At 39.3% G+C, this 21,981-nt stretch overlaps 1 protein-coding gene across 2 annotated transcripts; it reads right to left on the minus strand.

Annotated features, from left to right (window-relative positions):
* Positions 1 to 122: 122 nt before the first annotated feature.
* LOC124400160 (kelch-like protein 12) lies at positions 123 to 21,446 on the minus strand. 2 transcript variants are annotated; one of them, XM_046871798.1, is made up of 12 exons: positions 20,968 to 21,446; positions 19,292 to 19,541; positions 12,986 to 13,139; positions 7,893 to 8,110; positions 6,762 to 6,911; positions 5,389 to 5,503; positions 4,841 to 4,947; positions 3,813 to 4,008; positions 3,215 to 3,373; positions 2,895 to 2,993; positions 2,620 to 2,806; positions 123 to 1,431 (listed from the first exon to the last, which is right to left on the minus strand). In XM_046871798.1, the coding sequence occupies exons 2-12, from the start codon at positions 19,472 to 19,474 to the stop codon at positions 1,305 to 1,307; spliced, it is 1,695 nt and encodes a 564-aa protein (XP_046727754.1). In that variant the 5' UTR covers positions 19,475 to 19,541; positions 20,968 to 21,446; the 3' UTR covers positions 123 to 1,304. The 2 variants fall into 2 exon arrangements, with proteins under 2 accessions (XP_046727754.1, XP_046727755.1); XM_046871799.1 differs by lacking the exon at positions 20,968 to 21,446 and adding an exon at positions 20,514 to 20,901.
* Positions 21,447 to 21,981: the final 535 nt, after the last annotated feature.

The raw sequence follows: 21,981 nt of genomic DNA on the forward strand, positions 1-21,981 counted from the left end.
TTTTTACTACATTACCATGGGTTCATCATTTGTATGAATTCGTAATACAGTTTGATCTATCATTCAGACATGTTAGGTGCCTCTGGATGTTGGTGATGGAGAGCCAATCGATGAGATGAAAGTGATGTACAGACATTTATTACACTTGGTAGTAAACTATGTGAGAAACAACTTGGTACACACTTGGTAGTATACCTATTCAACAATAATGTCAGTCCTGGCACCATACATAATGCAAAACATTACAACAGCAAATGTCATTGGCCACTCAAAAAAATGAGCATACATTATAATGCAAATAATTAACGGATAGTCAAGATTCTGGGTTTAACAAACATTTAAGTAAATCCATACATTCTTTTAGATTCACATTTAAAAGCACTGGAAATGGAAAAAAAAAATACATACATAACTGTGTTCACTGTATTGCAATCCCGATGATTTAAAGGTACACCAAGTAACTCCACCTTCCCACCCCATATATTTTTTATTATTCATTTCAAGCATCTTAGCTCACGAAAAGGCTGGTTACATAACTGTGAAAAGGCTTGAAACATCCTTCATTAAAGAAAAAAAAACAAACACTTTTACTAGTGTTAGTCATTTTCTTAACATTTATTACTACTTACTGTACCTTTAAACATGAGGCAATGAGTACGGTTCTTACTTCTCTTAGTACAAGCTAGGAGACTTAGAAAGCAGGAAAGGACATTGAAGACATTGGTGCCAACATGGAAATCTTGTACATGTTTCAGTCACAAAATCAGAAACGTCTTTCTTTACAATCCTAACATGACCACATTTTCAATCAAACCTTGTACTCCTACATAGCAAAGCCAGGAGGCATGTGGTGTAATATTTGGCCACAAGGGAAATAAGGTATAAAAGCAGCAACCGCTGAAGCACACATTATAGTAGTGTTCTGCATTTGTAGTCTTTTAACACATCAGTAGTTTAAAATATTGCACTTTTACGACTTCATCCACATGAGCCTCCAAGGATAACCTCAGACAGAGAACAGGACCACAGGGTAATCGCTGAAGAGTGCAGACATTTTGGCAGACAACACAGTGTGCCCATTATAAACACAGCGACAAAACGAAAGTCTGAATTTAAAATGACAGCATAACAAGGAAAAGTGGTGTTCATGTGATCTGTGTTTCCAGGTTGCTTCCTCTTCCATGCTAATACACGTGGCACATAGTCATAGCAAAGAAAAAAAAAGGTAAACCAGTCACAGGCGTTAGCTGCCAATCAGTACTCAAAAAAACAATCCAGTCTTTGCCTGTTTAGTGTCTGGCAGATCATTTTTCTCTGAGCACACAAACTCCTGCATCACAGCGCTGTGTAGCCATGGAGGTCACCACCTCCCAGCTGTCCAGTACAGGATCGTAACACTCAATACTGCTGAGCAGGGAGTTGCCATCATATCTGTCAATGGGGTAGAGGAAAAAATCATGCAAGCGATGTTTATTTAGACTGTATTTTTCCTATATGTACAAAAATGATACCTGTACATAAATTCATTAATAAAACCCTACAATGTAAATTATATATACAGTGGAACCCGGTTATGTCGATGTCCTAGGGGGTTGCCAAAAAGCATCGAGGTAACCGATGATCGAGATAAACGAAAATCAAAATGGCGGCAATATATTAACGTGCTTAAAATTTCTTTATGTACATGATGTGCGTTAATAAATGAGAATGTGCATGCACGTGTTTTTGAAGGGTTTTTTTACACAACAGCGTTGCCGCGATTTGTTTGATGAAGGCATGCTATAAAAATACATACAGTACCTGTTTATCTGTTAGGAATCCACCTGCCACGCCCCCTTCGGCGCCCCCTTCAGCGTGTCAGGTGCTTTCTCGGCCGCTTTCTCTGAAGCTCCGCTTCAATCGCGCACATATGATGCTCGTTTAGCATCATCACCAGCTCCTATTTAAACTTCCACACTCTCACTGTCCGTTATTGTTGGTATATGTTGGTTCATGGCGGTTGTTGTTATCGCGCATGCGTATCCAGGTACGTGTCTTCCCACCGGCACTCTCTCAACGGCTGCGCTTTTCTTCCCAAAGCCGCGCCGCGCCCGAACTAACACTACGAACACTAGCACTAACAGCAGAGATTCACCAGTATACAATACAACACCTGTAGCAGCTGTAAGCCTTGATTTTTCCGCCACTTCCGCGAGTTCTTCTGCGGCTGTACCGAGATAACCGACGTTAAATGGCAAATTTTTTCCCCCCTCGACATAACCGATAAAAAAATGCTTAGAAAAAGCGAGAATTTGGCGGTTCCACAAAACGTCGACTTAATAGGTTTCAAATCAAATCAAATCAAATTTTATTTGTCACATACACATACATACAGGGTACGACATGCAGTGAAATGTTTTTAATGATGGTTCGGCATGAGTTGTTGAGGTAACCAAGATAACCGAGGGCGAGATAACCGGGTTCCACTGTATACCGTTGTAATTACAGTCTAAGCTGCATTTGTACTATTGTGTGCATTATGTGTGGAGTGTTTGTCTACTAAAACTCTATTACTGTGCATTATATCCTACACATTCAGATTTTTTTGGGAACGTCAGGCATATAAATCATAGACCTTACCCAGCAATTGCATACAGTCGTCCCCGAAGTACGGTGGCTCCAACGTAGCACCGTGGAGTAGTCATGGGTGCCACAGTTGTCCAATAGTCTGTCCGGATATTGTATACTTCTACAGAGGACAGGTGAGCTGTACCATCAAAGCCTCCAACTACGTAAATGTGGTCATTTAGCAGAGCTACCCCGGCACCTGCAACACAGGAAACAAGCAATACAATGATCTAGTAAGTGTTGTAACAAATGAAATGTAAAAAAAAATAAACTCCATAATTGCAAACCTGAACGTTTGTTGGCCATTGGAGTGACGCTGGTCCAGTGACCAGTGTGTGGGTCATAGCGTTCCACTGAATTAAGGATGTTCAAACCATCGTAACCTCCTGTTATTACATAACAGCAATAGCATTCATAAATACATTTTTGTCTTGTATGTGCCCAGTAATCATGTAATCATGTAAAAATGTAATCCTTACAATATACTACTTTTGAATGCTTCTGTTACTGAAGACTTTAGTTAAAGTGATGAGCTTTTACTTTTCCCATTTTATCTCTAATGATATGCTAGGTGAATTATTGTGCAGATTGAGCTGTGAACACAAACCCAAGCAATAGATGAGTCCACTGGCCACTACAAGCCCAGCTCCTTCTCTAGCTGTCTGCATATCACCCAGCATGCTCCACTGGTCAATATTTGGGTCGTATCTCTCCATGCTGGTGTGCCGCCGACTGCCGTCAAAACCCCCAGCCACATAAATCATGTCTGAAAAGGAAACATGGTTAGGTTATATAATTTGATTATGAATTACAAAAGCAGTAACATTTTCTCTATATGTTTAAGAGTCTCTAAACCGAAGCAAATGTTATCGCTTTAAGTTATAAGGAATATTGCACGCACACACTTATGCGATTAACTGGAATCAGGCAGCTCTAGACATCATTGTGTGTGTTTCTCTATTTGTGCAAATAACAAAAGATGGTTCTATGGTGGATACACCACATAAAACGCTTTGCGCAATCCCCAGACTTACATTTCATGTGGCAATTAGAAACTCATAAAACGTGCTTTGTAGGCAGGTTTAACGACTCGATTTACCAAACGAATTTGAACTTGTTTCACTTTTACACTCCAGTGTAACTGTATGTATTTAAACGTATTGCCTGAACGTAAAATGGTTTATAAAGCATGTAAATGAATGCACCTCCTAACGTAGTTGCTCCTGCCAGACCTCGTCGAACGTTCATTGTGGCGACGGTGTACCAAACGCCATCTTCATCTGCTGTGTAGTCCAAACACTCGACTGAACTGAGACGTGAGCGACCATCATAGCCTCCGATCACATATACGCGGTCATTGAGGGCGACAGTGGCGACGTAGCGACGTTTTCGTGCAATGTTCTGGAAAACAAAAAAGTCTGATGATTGGCTGTTGTAATTGTAAAATGATTTAGAACAAGATGTCCTGACTAATCACTGGGGCAGTCTATATACCATAAGAGAACTAAAACATGGCTTAACAGCAATTTTCTAATTATACTCAAGTCCATTTTTCAATTTTCCTAAATCCTGTAAAAATCCAGACATCCAATGTTAGAACATTTTTTGCTTTTATGGATGGAAGACATTGTGTTTGTTTTATAAACAGCACATTAAAGCCTTTTCTATCACACCTGCCTTGTGGGTTTGTGTTCATAAGATTACTCGTAATTCAAGGATATCAATATTCCAATCATAAAAGCTCCTAAATACTTTTCAACTGTGTACAAGTCCAGCCTATTTAATGTGAAGCTGATGCAATCCCATCATTTAAAATCATTCTGTTCCCTAATGTGAAATTGTATTGTAAAACATGGACGGTTTCTCAGACAAATAAAAAATTTTTAACCTCTCCCATCCCCCAGACCTTGAACCTCCAGATACTCAGGAAATGCAGCACACATAGCAATGAAAAGATAATAGTGGATCATATGACCACGGCTCCGCCCTCCGGCATGCACTTCCCATGTGAGAAACACAGTGTGGAATGTTTTAAACTAGCCTAAGATATTATGACAACTGTAATGCTTTAACTATACATTTATAAATCTGGGCATGTTTTGAATCTTCTAATATATTTATGCCAATTCTACATCAAAAACCCTGGAACAAATTATTATTATTATTTTTTTTAAACTATCTATTGCATGATGTAATGGATATAAGCAGTAAACAGTCCTAACTAATCACTTACTGGTAGAAAACTCCACTCTTGGGTTTTGGGATCATATTTCTCTACGACGTCAATGGGTGACTGCTGACTGCCAAATCCACCGATCACCAACAGCACTTCTTTGGCACCTGAAACCAATTAATATTATTTAGTTTCAGGAAAACTATTTGAATCTGAAAATATCAGGGTTGATAATGCATTTTACCTTACATATTACATGACTACAAAAATACATTATATGGCCATAAGTATGTGGACATCCGAGTGCTTGTGAAACATCCCATTTTAGATCTCTTATGAGTCTCTTATGAAGTCATTACAACCTATGGATATTTTTATGCTCATTCAGCCTAAAACAGAGTTATTGAGGACAGGCACTGATGTTGGAAGAGAAGGCCGGGAACACAGTCAGATTCACAGTGTTCACTGTGCATGAGGTGCAAGTCATTCAAACTTTTTTATGCTGGAACAAGTTTGAACCACGTCAATTAGTTCTAGTGAAGGACAATCTTAATATAGCATGACAAAAATATCTATTGAATGATGCAGAACTGAGTGAAGAAGCAGACCTAGTCTGGGTTGTGTTCGAGGCCCCTGCATCTCACTGCGTAACTCAGGCCTCAGGTGAAACTTCTTGGCTTCATCCACAAGGTCCCGACAGGCTAGGCTACAACGTATAAGTGGCTTTGAGAAAGGGAAAAAAAAAAAAAAGTTTAATTGCCATTTAAACAAACAAACAAACAAACAAACAAACAAACAAACAAACAAACAAACAAACATTTAACTATTCACACAACTAGTCACATGTCATTGCAGGTGTATGTCTGGGTGTAATAATTGAATGTAATTGTAATTAGACCTGAAACGATTTCTTGAGTAACTTGAGTAATTCGAAAAAAAATAAAATAAAAAATAAAATAAAAAAATAAAAAAGCACTTAGGCAAATAATTTGCTTCGATGCTTCATTTAGTACATTTAACTACACACGAAGCAGTGTTTCCCCCGGACCATTATTACTGATGCACCACCAGCTTTTCCATAGTTTGGGATCATTTCAAACTTAAACATCATTAAATTTGCATTTTGATGTAATATGGCAATGAAATGTACTAAATGGGTTTTTCACAGATATTCTTGTATGCAATTTCAACAATACAAATATAAATTTATTCAATAAGGGAAACTGATTACTTGTTTTTTATTTTATTTTGTATATTTAGTATTGCTCTTAAATAAAAAGTACATCTTATCCGATTACGCCATTATTCGAAGGAATAATCGGATAAATACTCGGTTACTTAAATAATCCATAGTTGCAGCCCTAAATGTAATTACAACTACTAGGCATTTACTAAAATATTAAATAAAACGGTATATGTATATATATATATGTGCCAGCGGTGAGCGAGTGGAGGGCGGAGCTGGACGGATCGAGCGGTAGGAAACACCTGCAGCTGATGAGACTAACCAGTGCGCTCGGTTTCAGTCCGGTGACGCCAATAAAGAGGAGAAAGACACCAGCCTCGGAGAGAGAGAGAGACACTAAGCAGAGAAGAGCAGAGGGTCGCCGAATGGTGACTAAGCGGGTGCACTCGAGTGGGTGTTAATGAGGGAAAGCGTGCTGATCCGCGAGTGGGAGCTGGTGAACTTCACGTGGAAAGGCGTACCAAACCGCGAGACTGTGAATGATCCCCGGCGTGAAAATAAAAGCGAATAAAGAAAGCTCTGCTTGGTGAACTTTTGCCTGTTGCAATTGATTAGGACTTGTTGTAGGCATGAGGTGATTAGGAGGGAAAGAAATATCAGATCTTTATATCTAACAATATTCACTTTAGGAATGTATAATGTGTACTCTCTATAGACTTTCACCAGGAACCACTAGACACTAACATAAAACAGCAGGAACTAGCGATGTTGAAAACCACATGCAGAGAATCTGACCTCGGAGTCAATAACGTCAGTGATGTAGCGTGGCGTGAGTAGAGGCATGCGCACGAACTCCAGCATGTCTGCCAGGTATGGCTCTCGTTCCTTCCTATTGTGCTTTACCCAATTTAACACCGCCTCAAACACTGGCTCCTCAGAGTCCACCTAACACACACACACACACACACAACAAATTAAAGTAAATGTAGCAACAAAGCCGAGAGGAACATTCTTTTATTATATAAAAAATAAATAAATAAAATAAAAACTGTCTAATATTACTGCCTAGCCCTCAAAGTTACTTGAGGAATGTGGAACACGTGAACCCGATAAAGGGGCAGACCTTTTTTTTTTTTTTTTTTATAAACAGTCCTTAATACAAGGCAGTATAGAGCATAAGAAACCCACAAGTCAAATGTGTTTTGGCTGTAAAATATACGCTTTAGAAATGCTATGAAAAACAAAACATTTTGCAGTAAAGTAAAAAGTTATAAATCTTGTACAGGTGGTTATATTGATGCTTTCATCTGAGAGTAAGACAATGTGTTAAGTAAAATAAATTAGCGGTTAAATGTGTTAGCACTTTGTGACAGAGAAATTGGCAGTGGGTATTCAATAAATATAAAACAGGCTCACGCTTGATTTTCATGTTTGAATTTTTATAACAAGACAAATTCAAACTTGTGGACCTCCTCCACCACCTCACACTGTTAAACTGGCCTGAACTGGCTTCACGTGTGCGGTTCGTAATGAAGCAAGTACGTGCCAGATCAAATTATGTCTTCATAACTAACTTACAGGCTCTGAACAGATAATGAACAATCCTGCCTCCAAACAAACAGTTCCACTATGCCTAACCACTATTCTTCTCTATGATGAAAAGCTCAGAGCTGTGCATAATTAAATAAACTGAACAGTGAGCCACTGAGCAGGAAGTTCTATTTTCCCCAACAATATAAGCAGAGTTCATATGTGGGCCAAACACAAGTACTGCATATTGAATGGATGAAAAACAGTTTTTACAAAGTTTGTGACAGATTAGCTTGTCGTGGCTAATCCTAAGGGTGGGAAAATATGTATGATTAACATTAACACAGAAAGTGTAGCTGGGGTCTGCCATACTTGCTTATCTTGAATTTGCCCTACCTGAATCTCATCACATTTGATAAGCTTTTCCACTTCACTTTGACTTAGAAGCATGAACTCTTCATGTTGCACCACCTCGGAAAAGTGCTTCTGTGAAAAAAGCTCTGCCGCCTGCATCAGGTCCACACAGTTGTGCGTATCTGCAAAGTCTCGGATGCCCAGACAGTTGGATGGGTCTAGCTGACTGTTGAGAAAATCGCAACATGCCCTCTTCACCCCTGAAGAAGGAGAAAGAAAAAAATATATATGCAGTATTTAAAAATAAGATAGTAAGAATGAAAAAGTCAAGACTTTAATAATTAATATAGTGTTCAATTACTATTAGGCACAGGTACTTAAATACAAATAACCATGAGTAACTAAAGCCCTATTCTGGGCAGAACCGGCAAACCAATAGAAACAGCGTCAATAAAGTCCATAACACAATATACCCAGGCTGGGAGTATATCAAAATAAAACAAATGCATCATTCATTGTGTGTAGTATTTACACAAGTAAACTGGAGGTGGTCCCTCAGTGGTTAAGGCATTGGACTTTGGATCAGAAGGTCACAGGTTCAAATCCCTCCACCACCGAGCGGTCACTGCTGGGCCCTTGAGCAATGCCCTTAACCCTCCCTTGCTGTAAGTCGCTCTGGATAAGAGCGTCTGCCAAATGCCCTAAATGTAAATGTAATGTAATATAAACTTGGGAGGACTTTCCAAGAAAAAACGAAATCAACAGAAGATAAGTGCAAGTGCCAAATTACTCTTAACTAACCAAGGCTGCTTGTAGCAGCCATTATGTATTTGTACAAATGTAGAAATAAAAATAATAATACTTTGTGCATATCAAACGGTGTTCAAATGATAAGTGATACTGTGTACGACTTCACTGTGACTGAACTTAATCAAATATAATTATTCCATGTGAAATTAACAGAATAATTCCACAAAGAAGGCAAACTATTTTGACACACACAAACTGCACTTAAACAGTAATGAAAGCTTGCAGTAGGTCATTTCCTGTTGTTTGCTTACAAGCACAGGCTTGTGCTTTTCTCCATCATGCAGAATCCCCCTGTGCTTCAGAACAACACAAAGCTTTGTGCAAACAGATCACCTCCAGCGAGCAGATGAGGACCATGTGTCTGCCATTGTCCCTTTAACATGGCAGAACCTCATCAAAAACGTCCCCGAAAATCTTAGCCAATAGCATACAAAAAAGTAAAAGTGTTTATTGGAACGTTGTCTCATTTCACTGTGTACTGGGTCAGCTATATATATATAGTAGAAATGAGAATTAATGGCTTCTTGGCTTGTTTTAGTTGTTACACATCCTTTAGATAAAGCATTCAGATAAAAATGAAAAAAAAACTAAATCAAATATACACGTTCACTAAAACTAGACTCTTCTCATGCTTAAATACACAGTTTCAGTGAGCATTTTTTTTTCCATCCAGGCTGGAACTCAGTGTGGTCTTACGCATGTGCAGCCCATCTGCCCCAAAGTTTGGTATGTTGTGTGAGATGCTTCTCTGCTTGTAAACTGAAAAACCTTCCTGTCATCTCAGTCAGTCAGTCCAAAAAAATCCCAGGAAATAATGTTGCTTGATGCAAACCTACAGTTTGAAGGCTCTTGATCTGCATGGTGTCTAATTTAATGCATTAAGCTACTGCCACATGATAAGCTCTTTAGATAACTTCATTAATGAGTAAGATATTTCAATTAAGGCAGACAGGGAGTACACATTCTGATTAATGTACAATATACCCAGAACAAAAACATGGACAAAATGAATTTAATTCCTTTTCAATACTGCCAAGTGTTGAAGATGCGGGGATTAACAGTACAAAACACAGAGGACTGTACACACAAAACGCACCTTTAAGCACTCAGGTTTGTATTGTTAAGTCAAGTTTATTTCTATAGCGCTTTTCACAACAGACATTGTCCCAAAGCAGCTTTACAGAACTTTTTATATTGTGTTCATTAGTAGTGATAAATTTACTATACAAATTACAATTAGCAAACGGATGTCATTTTTCAGACAATTTTTTTTCAATTTTTCAGATAAAATTGTATCAAAATGGTTTGCTAATACACAGAATTGTGGCTACCACTGCTAATCTGTTCCAAAACATAGCAGTAGTTGGCAGATTATAATAAAACGTGACAAAGTCACTGTCAGTTCTCCTTTAACCTTTATACCAGGGTTTTCCAAAGTAGGGGTCACAACCTCATATAGGACCACTTGATTTACAAAAGAGGTCAGGAAATAATTGAATACAATAAATATTAGAAATATTGATGATGGATTATGAGTGCTAATACTTTCGAATGTTACTCGGAATTACATTCAGGCAACTACATGCAAATGAACAAATGCTATTTTAGTCTTATTTTCCATCGCAACAAGCTGCACTAGCGTAGTTCAGCCAAAAAAACTGGACACATGTAATACTCTAGACAATTACTAAGTACTAACACAAACCGGTTTTCCTGTTATAGTTACTGTTTGTACTACATTTTAAAACCTATCATGTCGCCTTCAAACCCACTGGTCTGCTCATGTAAATATAACTGAAGTAAGAGGAACTGAGTGTTTAAACTTGCTCTCTATAAAATCATGAAATATTTTACATTTCCTGTTGGAAACCTGACAAACAGGAATGCTTTGGCTTTAATGTGCTGTGTAGAGAAAATGATTATTTTCCAGGTGTAAATAAGGACATAAGAGGCTTTAAGGACAAGAAAGCTTTAAATGCATGTGCGCTGCTGCTGCATTTAAACCAGGCTGCATCGCGCTTGGTCATGTAGTTACAAAAAGTTATTTTTAGTATATTTTTTTTCGTTCTTATGACGATAGTGATGCAAAAAAACGTAAATTTCTCGCCAGCGGTCGAAAGAGTTCAGTTTTCCCGGTGTTAGAGCACACATTTTTTTCTCTGTTTTTGATGTTTCAAAGCCCAGTTTTAGCTTTTGTCTTTCTCCTTTTTTTTAATCCATGTCGCTGGTCGAGGAAACTGAAACAAGGCGCTTCCTGCTCCGCCCTTGAACCGAGCACATATGTATGCTGCCACATACATACATTTTAGTAATTTAAAAAGTGAAACAAGTATATTATATAGATGCATCACACACAGACTGATATGTTTCAAGTGTTTATTTCTTTTAATTTTGATGATTATGGCTTACAGCTAATGAAAACCCAAAATTCAGCATCTCAGAAAATGAAAATATTGTGAAAAAGTTCAATATTGGAGTCTCGTGGTGTCAAACTCTAATCAGCTTATTAACTTAAAACACCCGCAAAGGTTTCCTGAGCCTTTAAATGTTGTCTCACTCTGGTTCAGGCTACACAATCATGGGAGAAGACTGCTGACTTGACAGTTGTCCAGAAGACGATCATTGACACCCTGCACATGGAGGGTAAGACATAAAAGGTCATCGCTAAAGAAGCTGCTGTTCACAGAGTGCTGTATACAAGCACATTATTGGAAAGTTGAATGGAAGGAAAAAATGTGGTAGAAAAAGTTGAAACGAAGCCCAATTCAAGAATTTCAGGAGATTCACAAAGAGTGGACTGAGCTACAGTCAGTGCTTCAAGAGCCTCCACACACAGACGTATCCATGGGCTACAACTGATGCATTCCTTGTGTCAAGCCACTCCTGAACCAGAGACAACGTCAGAGGTGTCTTACCAGGGCAGAGGACAAAAAGGACTGGACTGTTGCTCAGTGGGCCAAAGTCCTCTTTTCAGAAGGAAGGAAAGAAATTTTTGAATTTCATTTGGATATCAAGGTCCCAGAGTCTGAAGGAAGAGAGGAGAGGCACAGAATCCAAGTAGCTTGAGGTCCAGTGTAAAGTTTGCAGTCAGTGGTGGTTTGGGGAGTCGGGTCATCTGCTGGTGTTGGTCTACTGTGTTTTATCAAGTCCAAGGTCAGCACAGCTATCTACCAGGAAGTTTTAGAGCACTTCATGCTTCCCTCTGCTGACCAGCTTTATGGAGATGCTGAATTCATTTTCCAGCAGGATTTGGCCCCTGCCCACACTGCCAAAAGCACCAAAGGTTGGTTAAATGACCATGGTGTTGGTGTGCTTGACTGGTCAGAAAATTCACCAGACCTGAACCCCATAGAGAATCTATGAGGTATTGTCCAGAGGAAAACAAGTAAAAAAGAGACCTAAAAATGCAGATGAACTGAAGGCCACTGTGAAAGAAACCTGGGCTTCCATACCACCTCAGCAGTGCCACAGACTGATCACCTCCAAGCCACGCCGAACTGAGGCAGTAATTAAAGCAAAAGGAGACCCTACCAAGTATTGAGTACATATACAGTAAATATACACACTCTCCAGAAGGCCAACAATTCACTAAAAAATCATTTTCTTGGTCTTATGAAGTATTTAGATTTTTTGAGATAGTAAATTAGTGGGTTTTTGTTAATTGTAATCAAAATGAAAGTAAATAAACACTTGAAATAAATCAGTCTTTTAAATAATTTTCTAATTTATTGAGATGCATCTGTATATTTTGTAACGTTTATTTATTAGGGTACTGTATATTGCTGGTGCACAAAATTATGTACTGTAACAATATTTTTAAGTTATTATGGTAACGCATCTCCATCGTAAGTCTGGGACTACTTGTATTATTATGGGTCTGTACATATGAAACATTAATCTTCATAACTGTACTCTACTATATGTTGCTTAGGAGATCAGTCCGCTGCACAATCTGACATTTTTATATCCTTTTTATAGATTACATTCTGTATGAAATCAAATCTAAAACAGACAATAAAAAAATTCAATAGATTACAATACAAATTACTTCTTATATGGATGGAAAAAGCCTTGTCTATATCTCCAGTCTAATGTTGACATTCCCCTCAATGCATGTTTAGATTGCTATAAAACCTGTTTATATTTCTACATCTGGTGCATGCAGTTAGGCAGAAAAGGCGATTATAAGTTCTGCCTAACATGGTTTTAACTGAACTGGTAGTCTTGTACCGACAGGTAGAAGCATCAGCAGCATAACCAAAAGTATGTGTGGTGGGCAATGTTCCTGTCACATGACCTCAGGAAGCCATTTTGTGAGTGTTTACCTTTAAGCTGGAGCAGGCAGGCAGCAGGAAGCAGCTCCTGCACATTTTCTACCGTAACCAACACTGTCTCTGTGTAAACAAAGTCCAGTAGGATCTCCATGGTGGAGGCTGTGAGACCCTGAATGTCCACAAAGGACTTCCCTTTCTCTGCCAGCTAGAAAAGAAGAGAAATAAGAGAGGGCGGTTGTTAGAATTTACAGTACAACAACTTATACCGAAGAGCGGATGCATTATTCGTTTTGATTGGTCAAAGGATTTTGTGTTTGAAGGGGTATTATTTTTGTGTAATTCCAGCTGTATCATGAACAATACGTTTATCATCATGTGCTGGTTATTGTTTCTATACTAATACAAGTCCCTGCATACAATTTATGACTGCAAATAAAAATATTGTTTAAATATTATTTTACAAATAATCAGTGGTAACACTGTTAGGAGACAATTATTGTATTTTTGTGTAAAGACTCTTGACTGTAGCCCTCTGTACACTGCAGGTCACACTGCTTTTGAACCCAAGTTACCCAGCACAGAAAAGACATCATGATAGAAGATTGTGATTTCCAGAGAGAGAGCGAGAGTGCGAGCTAGCGAGCGCGAGAGAGAGAGAGAGAGAGAGAGAGAGAGAATAAGGGTGATTGGGGGATTATCACAGACATAGAACAGAATGACAACAGGAACTGTATTATCACTCGGATATTCCGCAACATAAAACATAACTCATCATAACAGCCACACTACAACTAAGAAGAAAGGGTTAATCTGAGGTTGTCCACTTTTAAGTGGGTGAGTGGGGCATGACGACGACACATTTTAAACCTTTGGTATAATGCCTTACTAATATCCCTTACAAACTCCTTAATCCACAGCTGCATTGTTACTGAAATTAATGACAAATTATTAAAACGTGGGTCAACTAGACAAAGTATAAAACTATGTACCACAAATTAGCTTGAACCACTATTCTACAGGCTTCCTGCATTTAATCATACTACAAAGTCCCACAGACATCTGTGTTCATATTGTTTTAATGACTCACCTGTGGTTTCCTATATTTGTTGCCCCATGCACTTTGCATGTCATTTGATAAACAAACACAATGGATGCTAAAGCATCCATATGCAAATGTATTAGCAAGATATTCCATTTCATTATCTTGATCATATAATAAATAACTAGCAAGCTCTTTATGCTGTTACACCTGCGTAAAATGTTACTCTGAATCAGGATCTAAATCTACCAGATGGGTGCATTCGATGTAAAGGACAATGAAACCAAACACTGCAGTCTGGGCAGGAGATGTCTGAACCAAACCGTGTATCTTAGCAAGCGCATTAAGTGTCTTCAGGTTCTTAGGGGTGCCATGGAGGTCTAAAATGTTTCCCATTAAACACTAGTAAAATATAAAAAATTTATAAATAATACAATCACCACCCAAAAGAGAGATCATAAAAATCTACCTTTCGTTATGGAAGACAGAATACCTTTAGCTCTGACTATATTCAAAGGTACTAGGCAGCTCAAAGGGGTGAAAATGAACTCGGATATGACATGAGAATATATGAGAATATAACATTGCAAATACAGTGTCCTGCATCTATTTTATAATGCCCAAGTGATTTGGTACCTGGGCCTTCAGTGGGGACTTACCCGACTTAGTTCACCTCTTAATACCACCATCAAGTCGCAGTTATAGAAACCAGCAATACAATACAAAAACGCAATATAAAAGTGGCATTACAGAGAGAAAGGCATTTCGCATATTGAGGGTGAATATCATTTTACTAAAGTAAGCTCCAAACCTCTACACTACAATGCAACTGTGCCACCTACATCATCTGGAGCAGTTCAGAATCAATATTTGTCTAATAACATGCCAAAACAAATTTTTTTTTAATAAATTACAACCTACTCACTAGAGATGCATAGTCATAATTTGCTCCACTCCTCAAAGGCTGTAAGCCAGTGGTACCGCTCATATTCACTGGTCTGAAAGTGGCGAACAAACCCTTTCCCAGGCTGAGACAAACTAGCTAGATTTGGGGTGGGCCGACCTCTCCTCTCCTCACAATGTCTAGCTTTTCTTCAAAATGTATTTTAAAGTATTTCCGAGACCAAATTAATTTCTCTTCCTCCGTCAGCCATTGTGGGCATAAAAATTTCCAACTCAGATGTATTCATGTGTGCAGAGCGCTACAGACGTGTTTTGCCAGTCGAATTTGGCTGTAACAGTTTCTCTCTGACCAACAAAGCAAAAGACTAAAAAATGCTAACGCTATTCTGGGCCAGCTAGCTGTGAAGCGAATTTGAAATCTGATTGGTTAAAGAAACAGATTTATTTCTTATAGGGACTAGGGTAAAAAGCCCAGCAGGACAGACTTTGAAGGCCCTGGGCAGATTAGATTGACCTGGCAGCACATAGAGGCTGAAATCTGATTGGACAAAAAACTAACATCCACATGCACGCTGGAAGCAGTGCAGCCAAGAGAAACGCTACAAAATGAAGAGAATAAACTGTTGGGAATAAATTAATACAATTTAATTGAACAAATATTAGAATTTCGGTAGTAAATGTAGGTAAATGCTTCTGGCCAGAGGAGAAAGCTGAAAGAGATTGGTGACTTCAGGGGACAGTGTAGCTAGACCGCATCGGATGGTGGTCTGTAGGATGGCTTTGGAGGTGAAGAAGAAGAGGAGGAGAGTAAGGACTAAACTTTCTTTCGGCTTCTCCCGTTAGGGGTCGCCACAGCGGATCCTCCGCATGTTTGAGTTGGCAGATGTTTTACGCTGGATGCCTTTCTAACGCAACCCTCCCCAATTTATCCGGGCTTGGGACCGGCACTGAGAGTGGCTGGGGATGGTAAGGACTAAAAGAAGAATGAGATAGTTGAAACTGAAGGAGGACAACTGTAGTGTGAGGTTCAAGGAAGAGGTCAGACAGGGGCTCGGTGGTGGTAAAGAGGTGCTGATTGATTGGGCAACTACTGCAGAAGTGATAAGGGAGACAGAAAGGTACTTGGTGTGACATTTGGAAAGAGAAAGGAAGACAAAGAAACATGGTGGTGAAATATGGAAGTGCAGGAGAGCAAAAAGAGAAGGAGGTTGGCAAAACAGAATTGGGATCGACAGAGTGATAAGAAAAGTAGGCAGGAGTACAAGGAGATGCGGCAGCAAGTAAAGAGTGATGTGGCGAAAGCCAAGGAAAAGGCAATATGAGGAGCTCTATGTGAAGTTGGACATTAAGGAGGGAGAAAAGGATTTATACAGATTGGCCAGGCAGAGAGACTGAGCTGGGGAGGATGTGATGCAAGTTAGAGCAATAAAGGATGGAGATGCAAATGTGTTGACTGGTGGAAAGTCGGTTGGGCCAGATGACATACCGGTGGAAGAATTTAGATGTTTAAGAGAGATGGCAGTGGAGTTTTTAACCAAGTTGTTCAACAAGATTTTTGAAGGTGAAAGGATGCCTAAGAAATGCAGATGGAGTGTGCTAGTACCGATCTTTAAGCATAAGGGAGATGTGCAGACCTGCAGTAACTACAGGGGAATTAAGTTGATCAGTCACACCATGAAGTTGGGAAAAGGTAGTGGAAACCAGGCTGAGAGAAGAGGTGACCGTCTGTGAGCAACAGTATGGTTTCATGCTGAGGAAGAGCACCACAGATGCATTATTTGCTTTGGGAATGTTGATGGAGAAGTATAAAGTCAGAAGAAGTTGCATTGTGTGTTTGTGGATTTAGAGAAAGCGTAGGACAGGGTGCAGAGAGAGGAGTTGTGGTATTGTATGAAGAAGTCAGGTGTGTCAGAGAAGTATGTGAGGGTGGTGCAGGACATGTATGAGGACAGTGTGACAGCGGTGATGTTTGCAGTAGGAACGACAGACTGGTTCACAGTGGAGGTTGGACTGCATCAAGGATCGGCTCTGAGGCCTTTCCTGTTTGCAGTGGCGATAGACAGGTTGACGGACGAGGAGTCTCCATGGACTATGATGTTTGCGGATGATATTGTGATTTGTGGTGAGAGTAGGGAGCAGGTGGAAAAGAGCCTGAAAAGCAGGAGGTACGCACTGAAGAGAAGGGGAATGAAAGTCAGTAGGAGTAAGACAGAGTACGTGTGTGAATGAGAGGGAGGTGGGTTGCAGTGGAGGGGTGCGGTTGCAGGAAGAAGACGTGAAAAAGGTGGAGGAGTTCAGGTACCTGGTATCAACAGTGCAAAGTAATGGAGAGTGTGTTAGAGAAGTAAAGAAAAGAGTGCAGGCAGGGGGGAGTGGGTGGAGAAGAGTAGCAGGAGTGATTTGTGATAGAAGAGTATCTGTGAGAGTGAAAGGGAAAGTTTATAGGACTGTGGTGAGACCTGCAATGTTGTATGATTTAGAGACAGTGGCATTGAGTAAAAGACAGGAGGTGGAGCTGGAGGTGGCAGAGCTGAAGATGTTGAGGTTTTCGTTGGGAGTGATGACGATGGACAGGATTAGAAATGAGTTTATTAGAGGGACAGCGCATGTAGGACGTTTTAAAGATAAAGTAAGAGAGGCCCGATTGAGATGGTTTGGACATGTAAAGAGGAGAACCATAGGGTATATCAGTAGGAAAATGGGGAGGATGGAGCCACCAGGAAAAAGGTAAAGAGGAAGACCAAGGAGGAGGTTAATGGATGTGGTGAGGGAAGACATGCAGGTAGTTAGGTTAAAAGAGGCAGATGTAGAGGACAGGGGGGTATGGAGAAGGATAATCCGCTGTAGTGACCCCTAATGGGAGCAGCCGAAAGAAGAAGAAGAAGAAGAAGCAGCTTAATCAACTCAGTTTATGTGAAAAGACTCTAATGTTACTTTCAGCACACTGATCTATTAATAGAATGATATTAAATAGAAACACTGATTGATATCTAATAAATTATCATGAGCCCAAAACCTAATCAACAGATTTTTTTTTTCAACAGAATCACGCAAATAAGGCCATAGGTGTTGTGGCGAGATCGAGTCAGGAGTTTTTCCCATCATCTATTACTCTTAAAATGCTTGCTGTTGAACTGATGCTGAACTGTATGTTCGTGCTAAGTAGATACCACCAACCAGCTATGGCTTAAATGAAGCTCTGGGCATGCCTTCAACCAACGTCTCCACCATTGATTAGCATCAGCTTTGAAAGGCTCCTCTCTGCTTCAGCTACCGTCACTGTACGAGTAAGATATTCTCAGAGCAGTCCACAATTTTAGCTACATTTCTGAGCTCCATTTCATGTATAAATATCACCCTAAATGCATTTATTGCACAATTAAATACACGCCATTGTGCACAATTTATCAAACTCTCAGAACCAAGAAACAAACAACTCCTTGGCTATTTGTAGCCACAAGATACATACAATGTTTATATCCTTATAATATACGTCTTGTAAATGAGCCTTTTAAGCTGCACTGGAGATTCCCCCTTACTGACCTCACTTCAGGACCTAATTAGTACAATCACAAAAATCCTTTATCACATCAACTCAATTAAAGGGAACCAAATCAATAAGTGCTGTTTAACTACAATCCAAGAAACTAGTGAGGCTGTAAATGTTTTGTTGCTGCACACATTATGATAAACTACATACTATAAATTAGCAGGCAACAAAGTACAACCCAAGTGATATACATTTCATTAAATTAACCTATACTATAGATATAGAGTTGCATACACAGCCTTATTTTCCCCCATACTTCTTTCCTACCCCCCCAAATCGGGCTCCTTAGGGTTTAGACCTTTTTTAATCCATAATTTTTATATAAAATAAAATCTTTTTTTTTTTTTTCACGTGGACGCCTCGTGACAGCCAACCCCACACACCCGCCTCGGCAAGATGCCGCCCTGTGTGGCTGCCCATGTCGCCTCTGTTTAAATTCACCACTGCCAATCAGCAATCAAAACAAGTTTAAAACAGAACACGTGCTCTACCCTGATTGGTGATTTACTGCGTGTTTGACCAGTTGAGTTTTTATCCACTCATAAATAAAAAAGAACGACTGATTTTTGCAAAATGTAGCTGAGTAAAACGTTAAATATTGGACTTTGAGATTAAAGTAAACGTCTCCCCCAATGTAAATACTTGAGTACAGATACACAAAAAAAAAAACAGTTCAGTAACTACTTACATTTACTTGGTTACTGTCCACCACTGTATATATAGTTACACTTTTATTATACTTTTTGTAGGCGGTTTGACTTCCCCTAGTGGTTAGAACAAGCGAAACAGGAAAAAAAAAATGTGGCGTGAAACCTACACTACAATGCAGCACAACATAACAGGCGTGTTTGTCCTTTATATTTACCTCACTAGTGAACATGGCACAGAAGTAATCACTACAGGCAGCCAGCACAATGCGGTGGGCAGGAAAGTCTGTGTTCTCCACTCTCAGGGTGATGTCACACAGAGTGTTGCTCTTCCTTAAGGCGTTCATGGCATTCAGGATGGACTTGGCGTGCGAATTGGTCATGATGTCCTTGGGCGCCATGACAACAGGCGACGGAGGGGAGTGACACTTCCACAGACAGTGCAGGGTGATGGAGTATGATGTGGATCTGTGTTCATAAAACAAAACATCTCAGGCTGATTGTGTTCTCACTACACATGTGAACAAATGGCAAGCAACAAATCATTTATATTAGCACAGATTTATATTTACATAAAATACTAAATAATAGTAGAATAGTAGTAAATAATAGAACATACAATTTAACTATTAACATGCATTGTGAAGACGGTTCTATGTAAAACAGCCCTAATCCAGTTAATCACTTGTTAATTCGATACCAATATCATTGATCAGAGTATTAGAGGTGTGCATGACCAGACTACTAGTGAAGATATTTCCTATATTCAGACAAGATCTATGCTGAATCCATCCTATACTGATCAACAAGATCATCAGGAACACCCTTTGCACCCGTTTATCCTAGTGCACCATTTACACACATTCACACACACTTTTACATCTACATTTAGTATCGAACAAGGGATCCTGTGGTGAGGGAAGACATGCAGGTAGTTGGGTTTATAGAAGCAGATGTAGAGGACAAGGGGGCTGGAGAAGGATGATCCCTAATGGGAGAAACCGAAAGAAGAAGTAAAAGAAGTAGAAGAAGAAGCTTAATCAACTCAGTTTATGTGAAAAAACTCTAATGACTCTAATGTCTCTTTCAGCACACTGATCTATTAATAGAATGGACTCAGGGATCCTGTGGATGCCAGACAGATTACATGCATCTATGTGGAGACAAATCTGCCCCGAAAAAGAGCTAAGACAATATCAAGTGTTAAAACATTAAATCTACAGTGTTTATTATGAAATTAAATATTTTTCATGACTTCAATTTTTTTTTTTAATTCCTGTCATCATTCTGGTTCTAAATAAGTAAATACAGTAGTGAAGCAGTGCATCACAGAAAATGACAGCACTCAAAGAACAATAGTTCCTGACAGTCCGTGAAGCATAACTATCATCTCCAAAACCACATTTTTGTACCAAATGAGCTTAAGTTTGCTAGACTTACTGTTCACCAGGTCGTGTGTGGACTTAGCTAGTTAGCTCCTCAGAAGACATTTCATGGTGCACTGTTTTATATTTTGACATTAAGCTCGTGACTGTGGTCAGGTTCAAGGTCTGAACTCTTGTTATGGTACAGATTATATAATTAGAAAACATTTAGCAGTTAACTGGAAACTTAATCAGTGCAGACTGGAAGCATTTCGGATAGCAGTTAGCCACATCTGTTAGCCTGTTAGCTTAGACTACATACCTAACATGTTAGCCTGTTAGCCACCTAGCCTACTTAAAACCCCGGATAAATGTACAGCTTTACAGCTATGACTGTGTGGTCGTCATGTCATGTCATGGGAATGAAAAATACACACTAGTTATACACACTAGTAAGAGTAAGCACACACACACACACACACACACACACACACACACACACACACACACACACACACACACACACACACCAGCTCCGTGTCGGGTGGAAATGGACCGTAAGTGCTACACCATCCGCCCGAGGAGCTTCACATTCCCGTAACACGACTCAAATCCTCCGCTGAAAGAATGGACTGGCGAAAAAGCAGCACCAAAACGCAACCATGAAAAGAAATCCTCAATCCAGCATCTTTGTCCAAACGAGTAATCCTGCAAATCTGGGGAAAGTTGTCTCATGTGACAGAGCGCGGAGCTGCAACTTCTTCTCAGCCAAAACACTGCGCGTCTCTACGTAACGGGATCAAAGCGAAGACCGAGGACAGTCGGTAGAACCGCGCCGCCATCTTTGTGAGGGCAACTTTCTGCCACTGACTTGGAGAAAGTTATAATTTCTACCACTGACTTGGAGAAAGTTCAACTTTCTACCTGTCTTTGTAAAGGCACGTTTCTACTGAAATGATAGTCTACTGTTATGTTAATAAGGGCAACTTTTTACATTATTTAAAGGGGGCAGTTTTCTACCACCGTTGTTAAGAGCGCAACTTTCTATTGCCATCTTTAATAGGGCAATTTCATACTGTTACCTTAGTATGGGCAATTTTCTACCGCCATCTTAGAAAGGGCAAATTTCTTCTCGATTCTCTTCCTCTGCGATACCCGATTGTTATATTAGCGCCCCCTTCAGGGCAGTTCTTAATGATGTTTATTTGGTTATGCATATTCTGAAAGTATGGTGAATATTTTGTTTATCATATACTATGGTATAATTATTTGTTCTTGAAAAGTCAAACATTATTTTTAACTTCTTTTGTCGCACAGCTTTATGACAACTGCTTCTTTCCTCTACGGGGAATGTTAAGAGTTTTGAATGATTTATACATTACCAGAACGTGTGTGTGTGTGTGTATATATATATATATATATATATATATATATATATATATATATATATATATATATATATATATATATATATATAAATAATGTGCAACCAAATGCAGATGATATACTGTATAAAGAAATGCAAATTATATAAATATCCTCCT

The sequence above is a fragment of the Silurus meridionalis genome, chromosome 17, assembly GCF_014805685.1.
Source record: "Silurus meridionalis isolate SWU-2019-XX chromosome 17, ASM1480568v1, whole genome shotgun sequence".
In the NCBI taxonomy this organism is placed as follows: Eukaryota; Metazoa; Chordata; class Actinopteri; order Siluriformes; family Siluridae; genus Silurus; species Silurus meridionalis.

Bases quoted from the DNA above. Each gene is read 5' to 3' on its own strand.
- LOC124400160 (XM_046871798.1), bottom strand. From the start codon at position 19,474: ATGGCGCCCAAGGACATCATGACCAATTCGCACGCCAAGTCCATCCTG. The intron at 8,111-12,985 runs GTAAACACTCAC...CTCCTTCTTCAG, and splicing joins CTGCCTGCTCCAGCTTAAAG to GGGTGAAGAGGGCATGTTGC. The intron at 6,912-7,892 runs GTAGGGCAAATT...TGTGTGTGTTAG, and splicing joins TCAAATGTGATGAGATTCAG to GTGGACTCTGAGGAGCCAGT.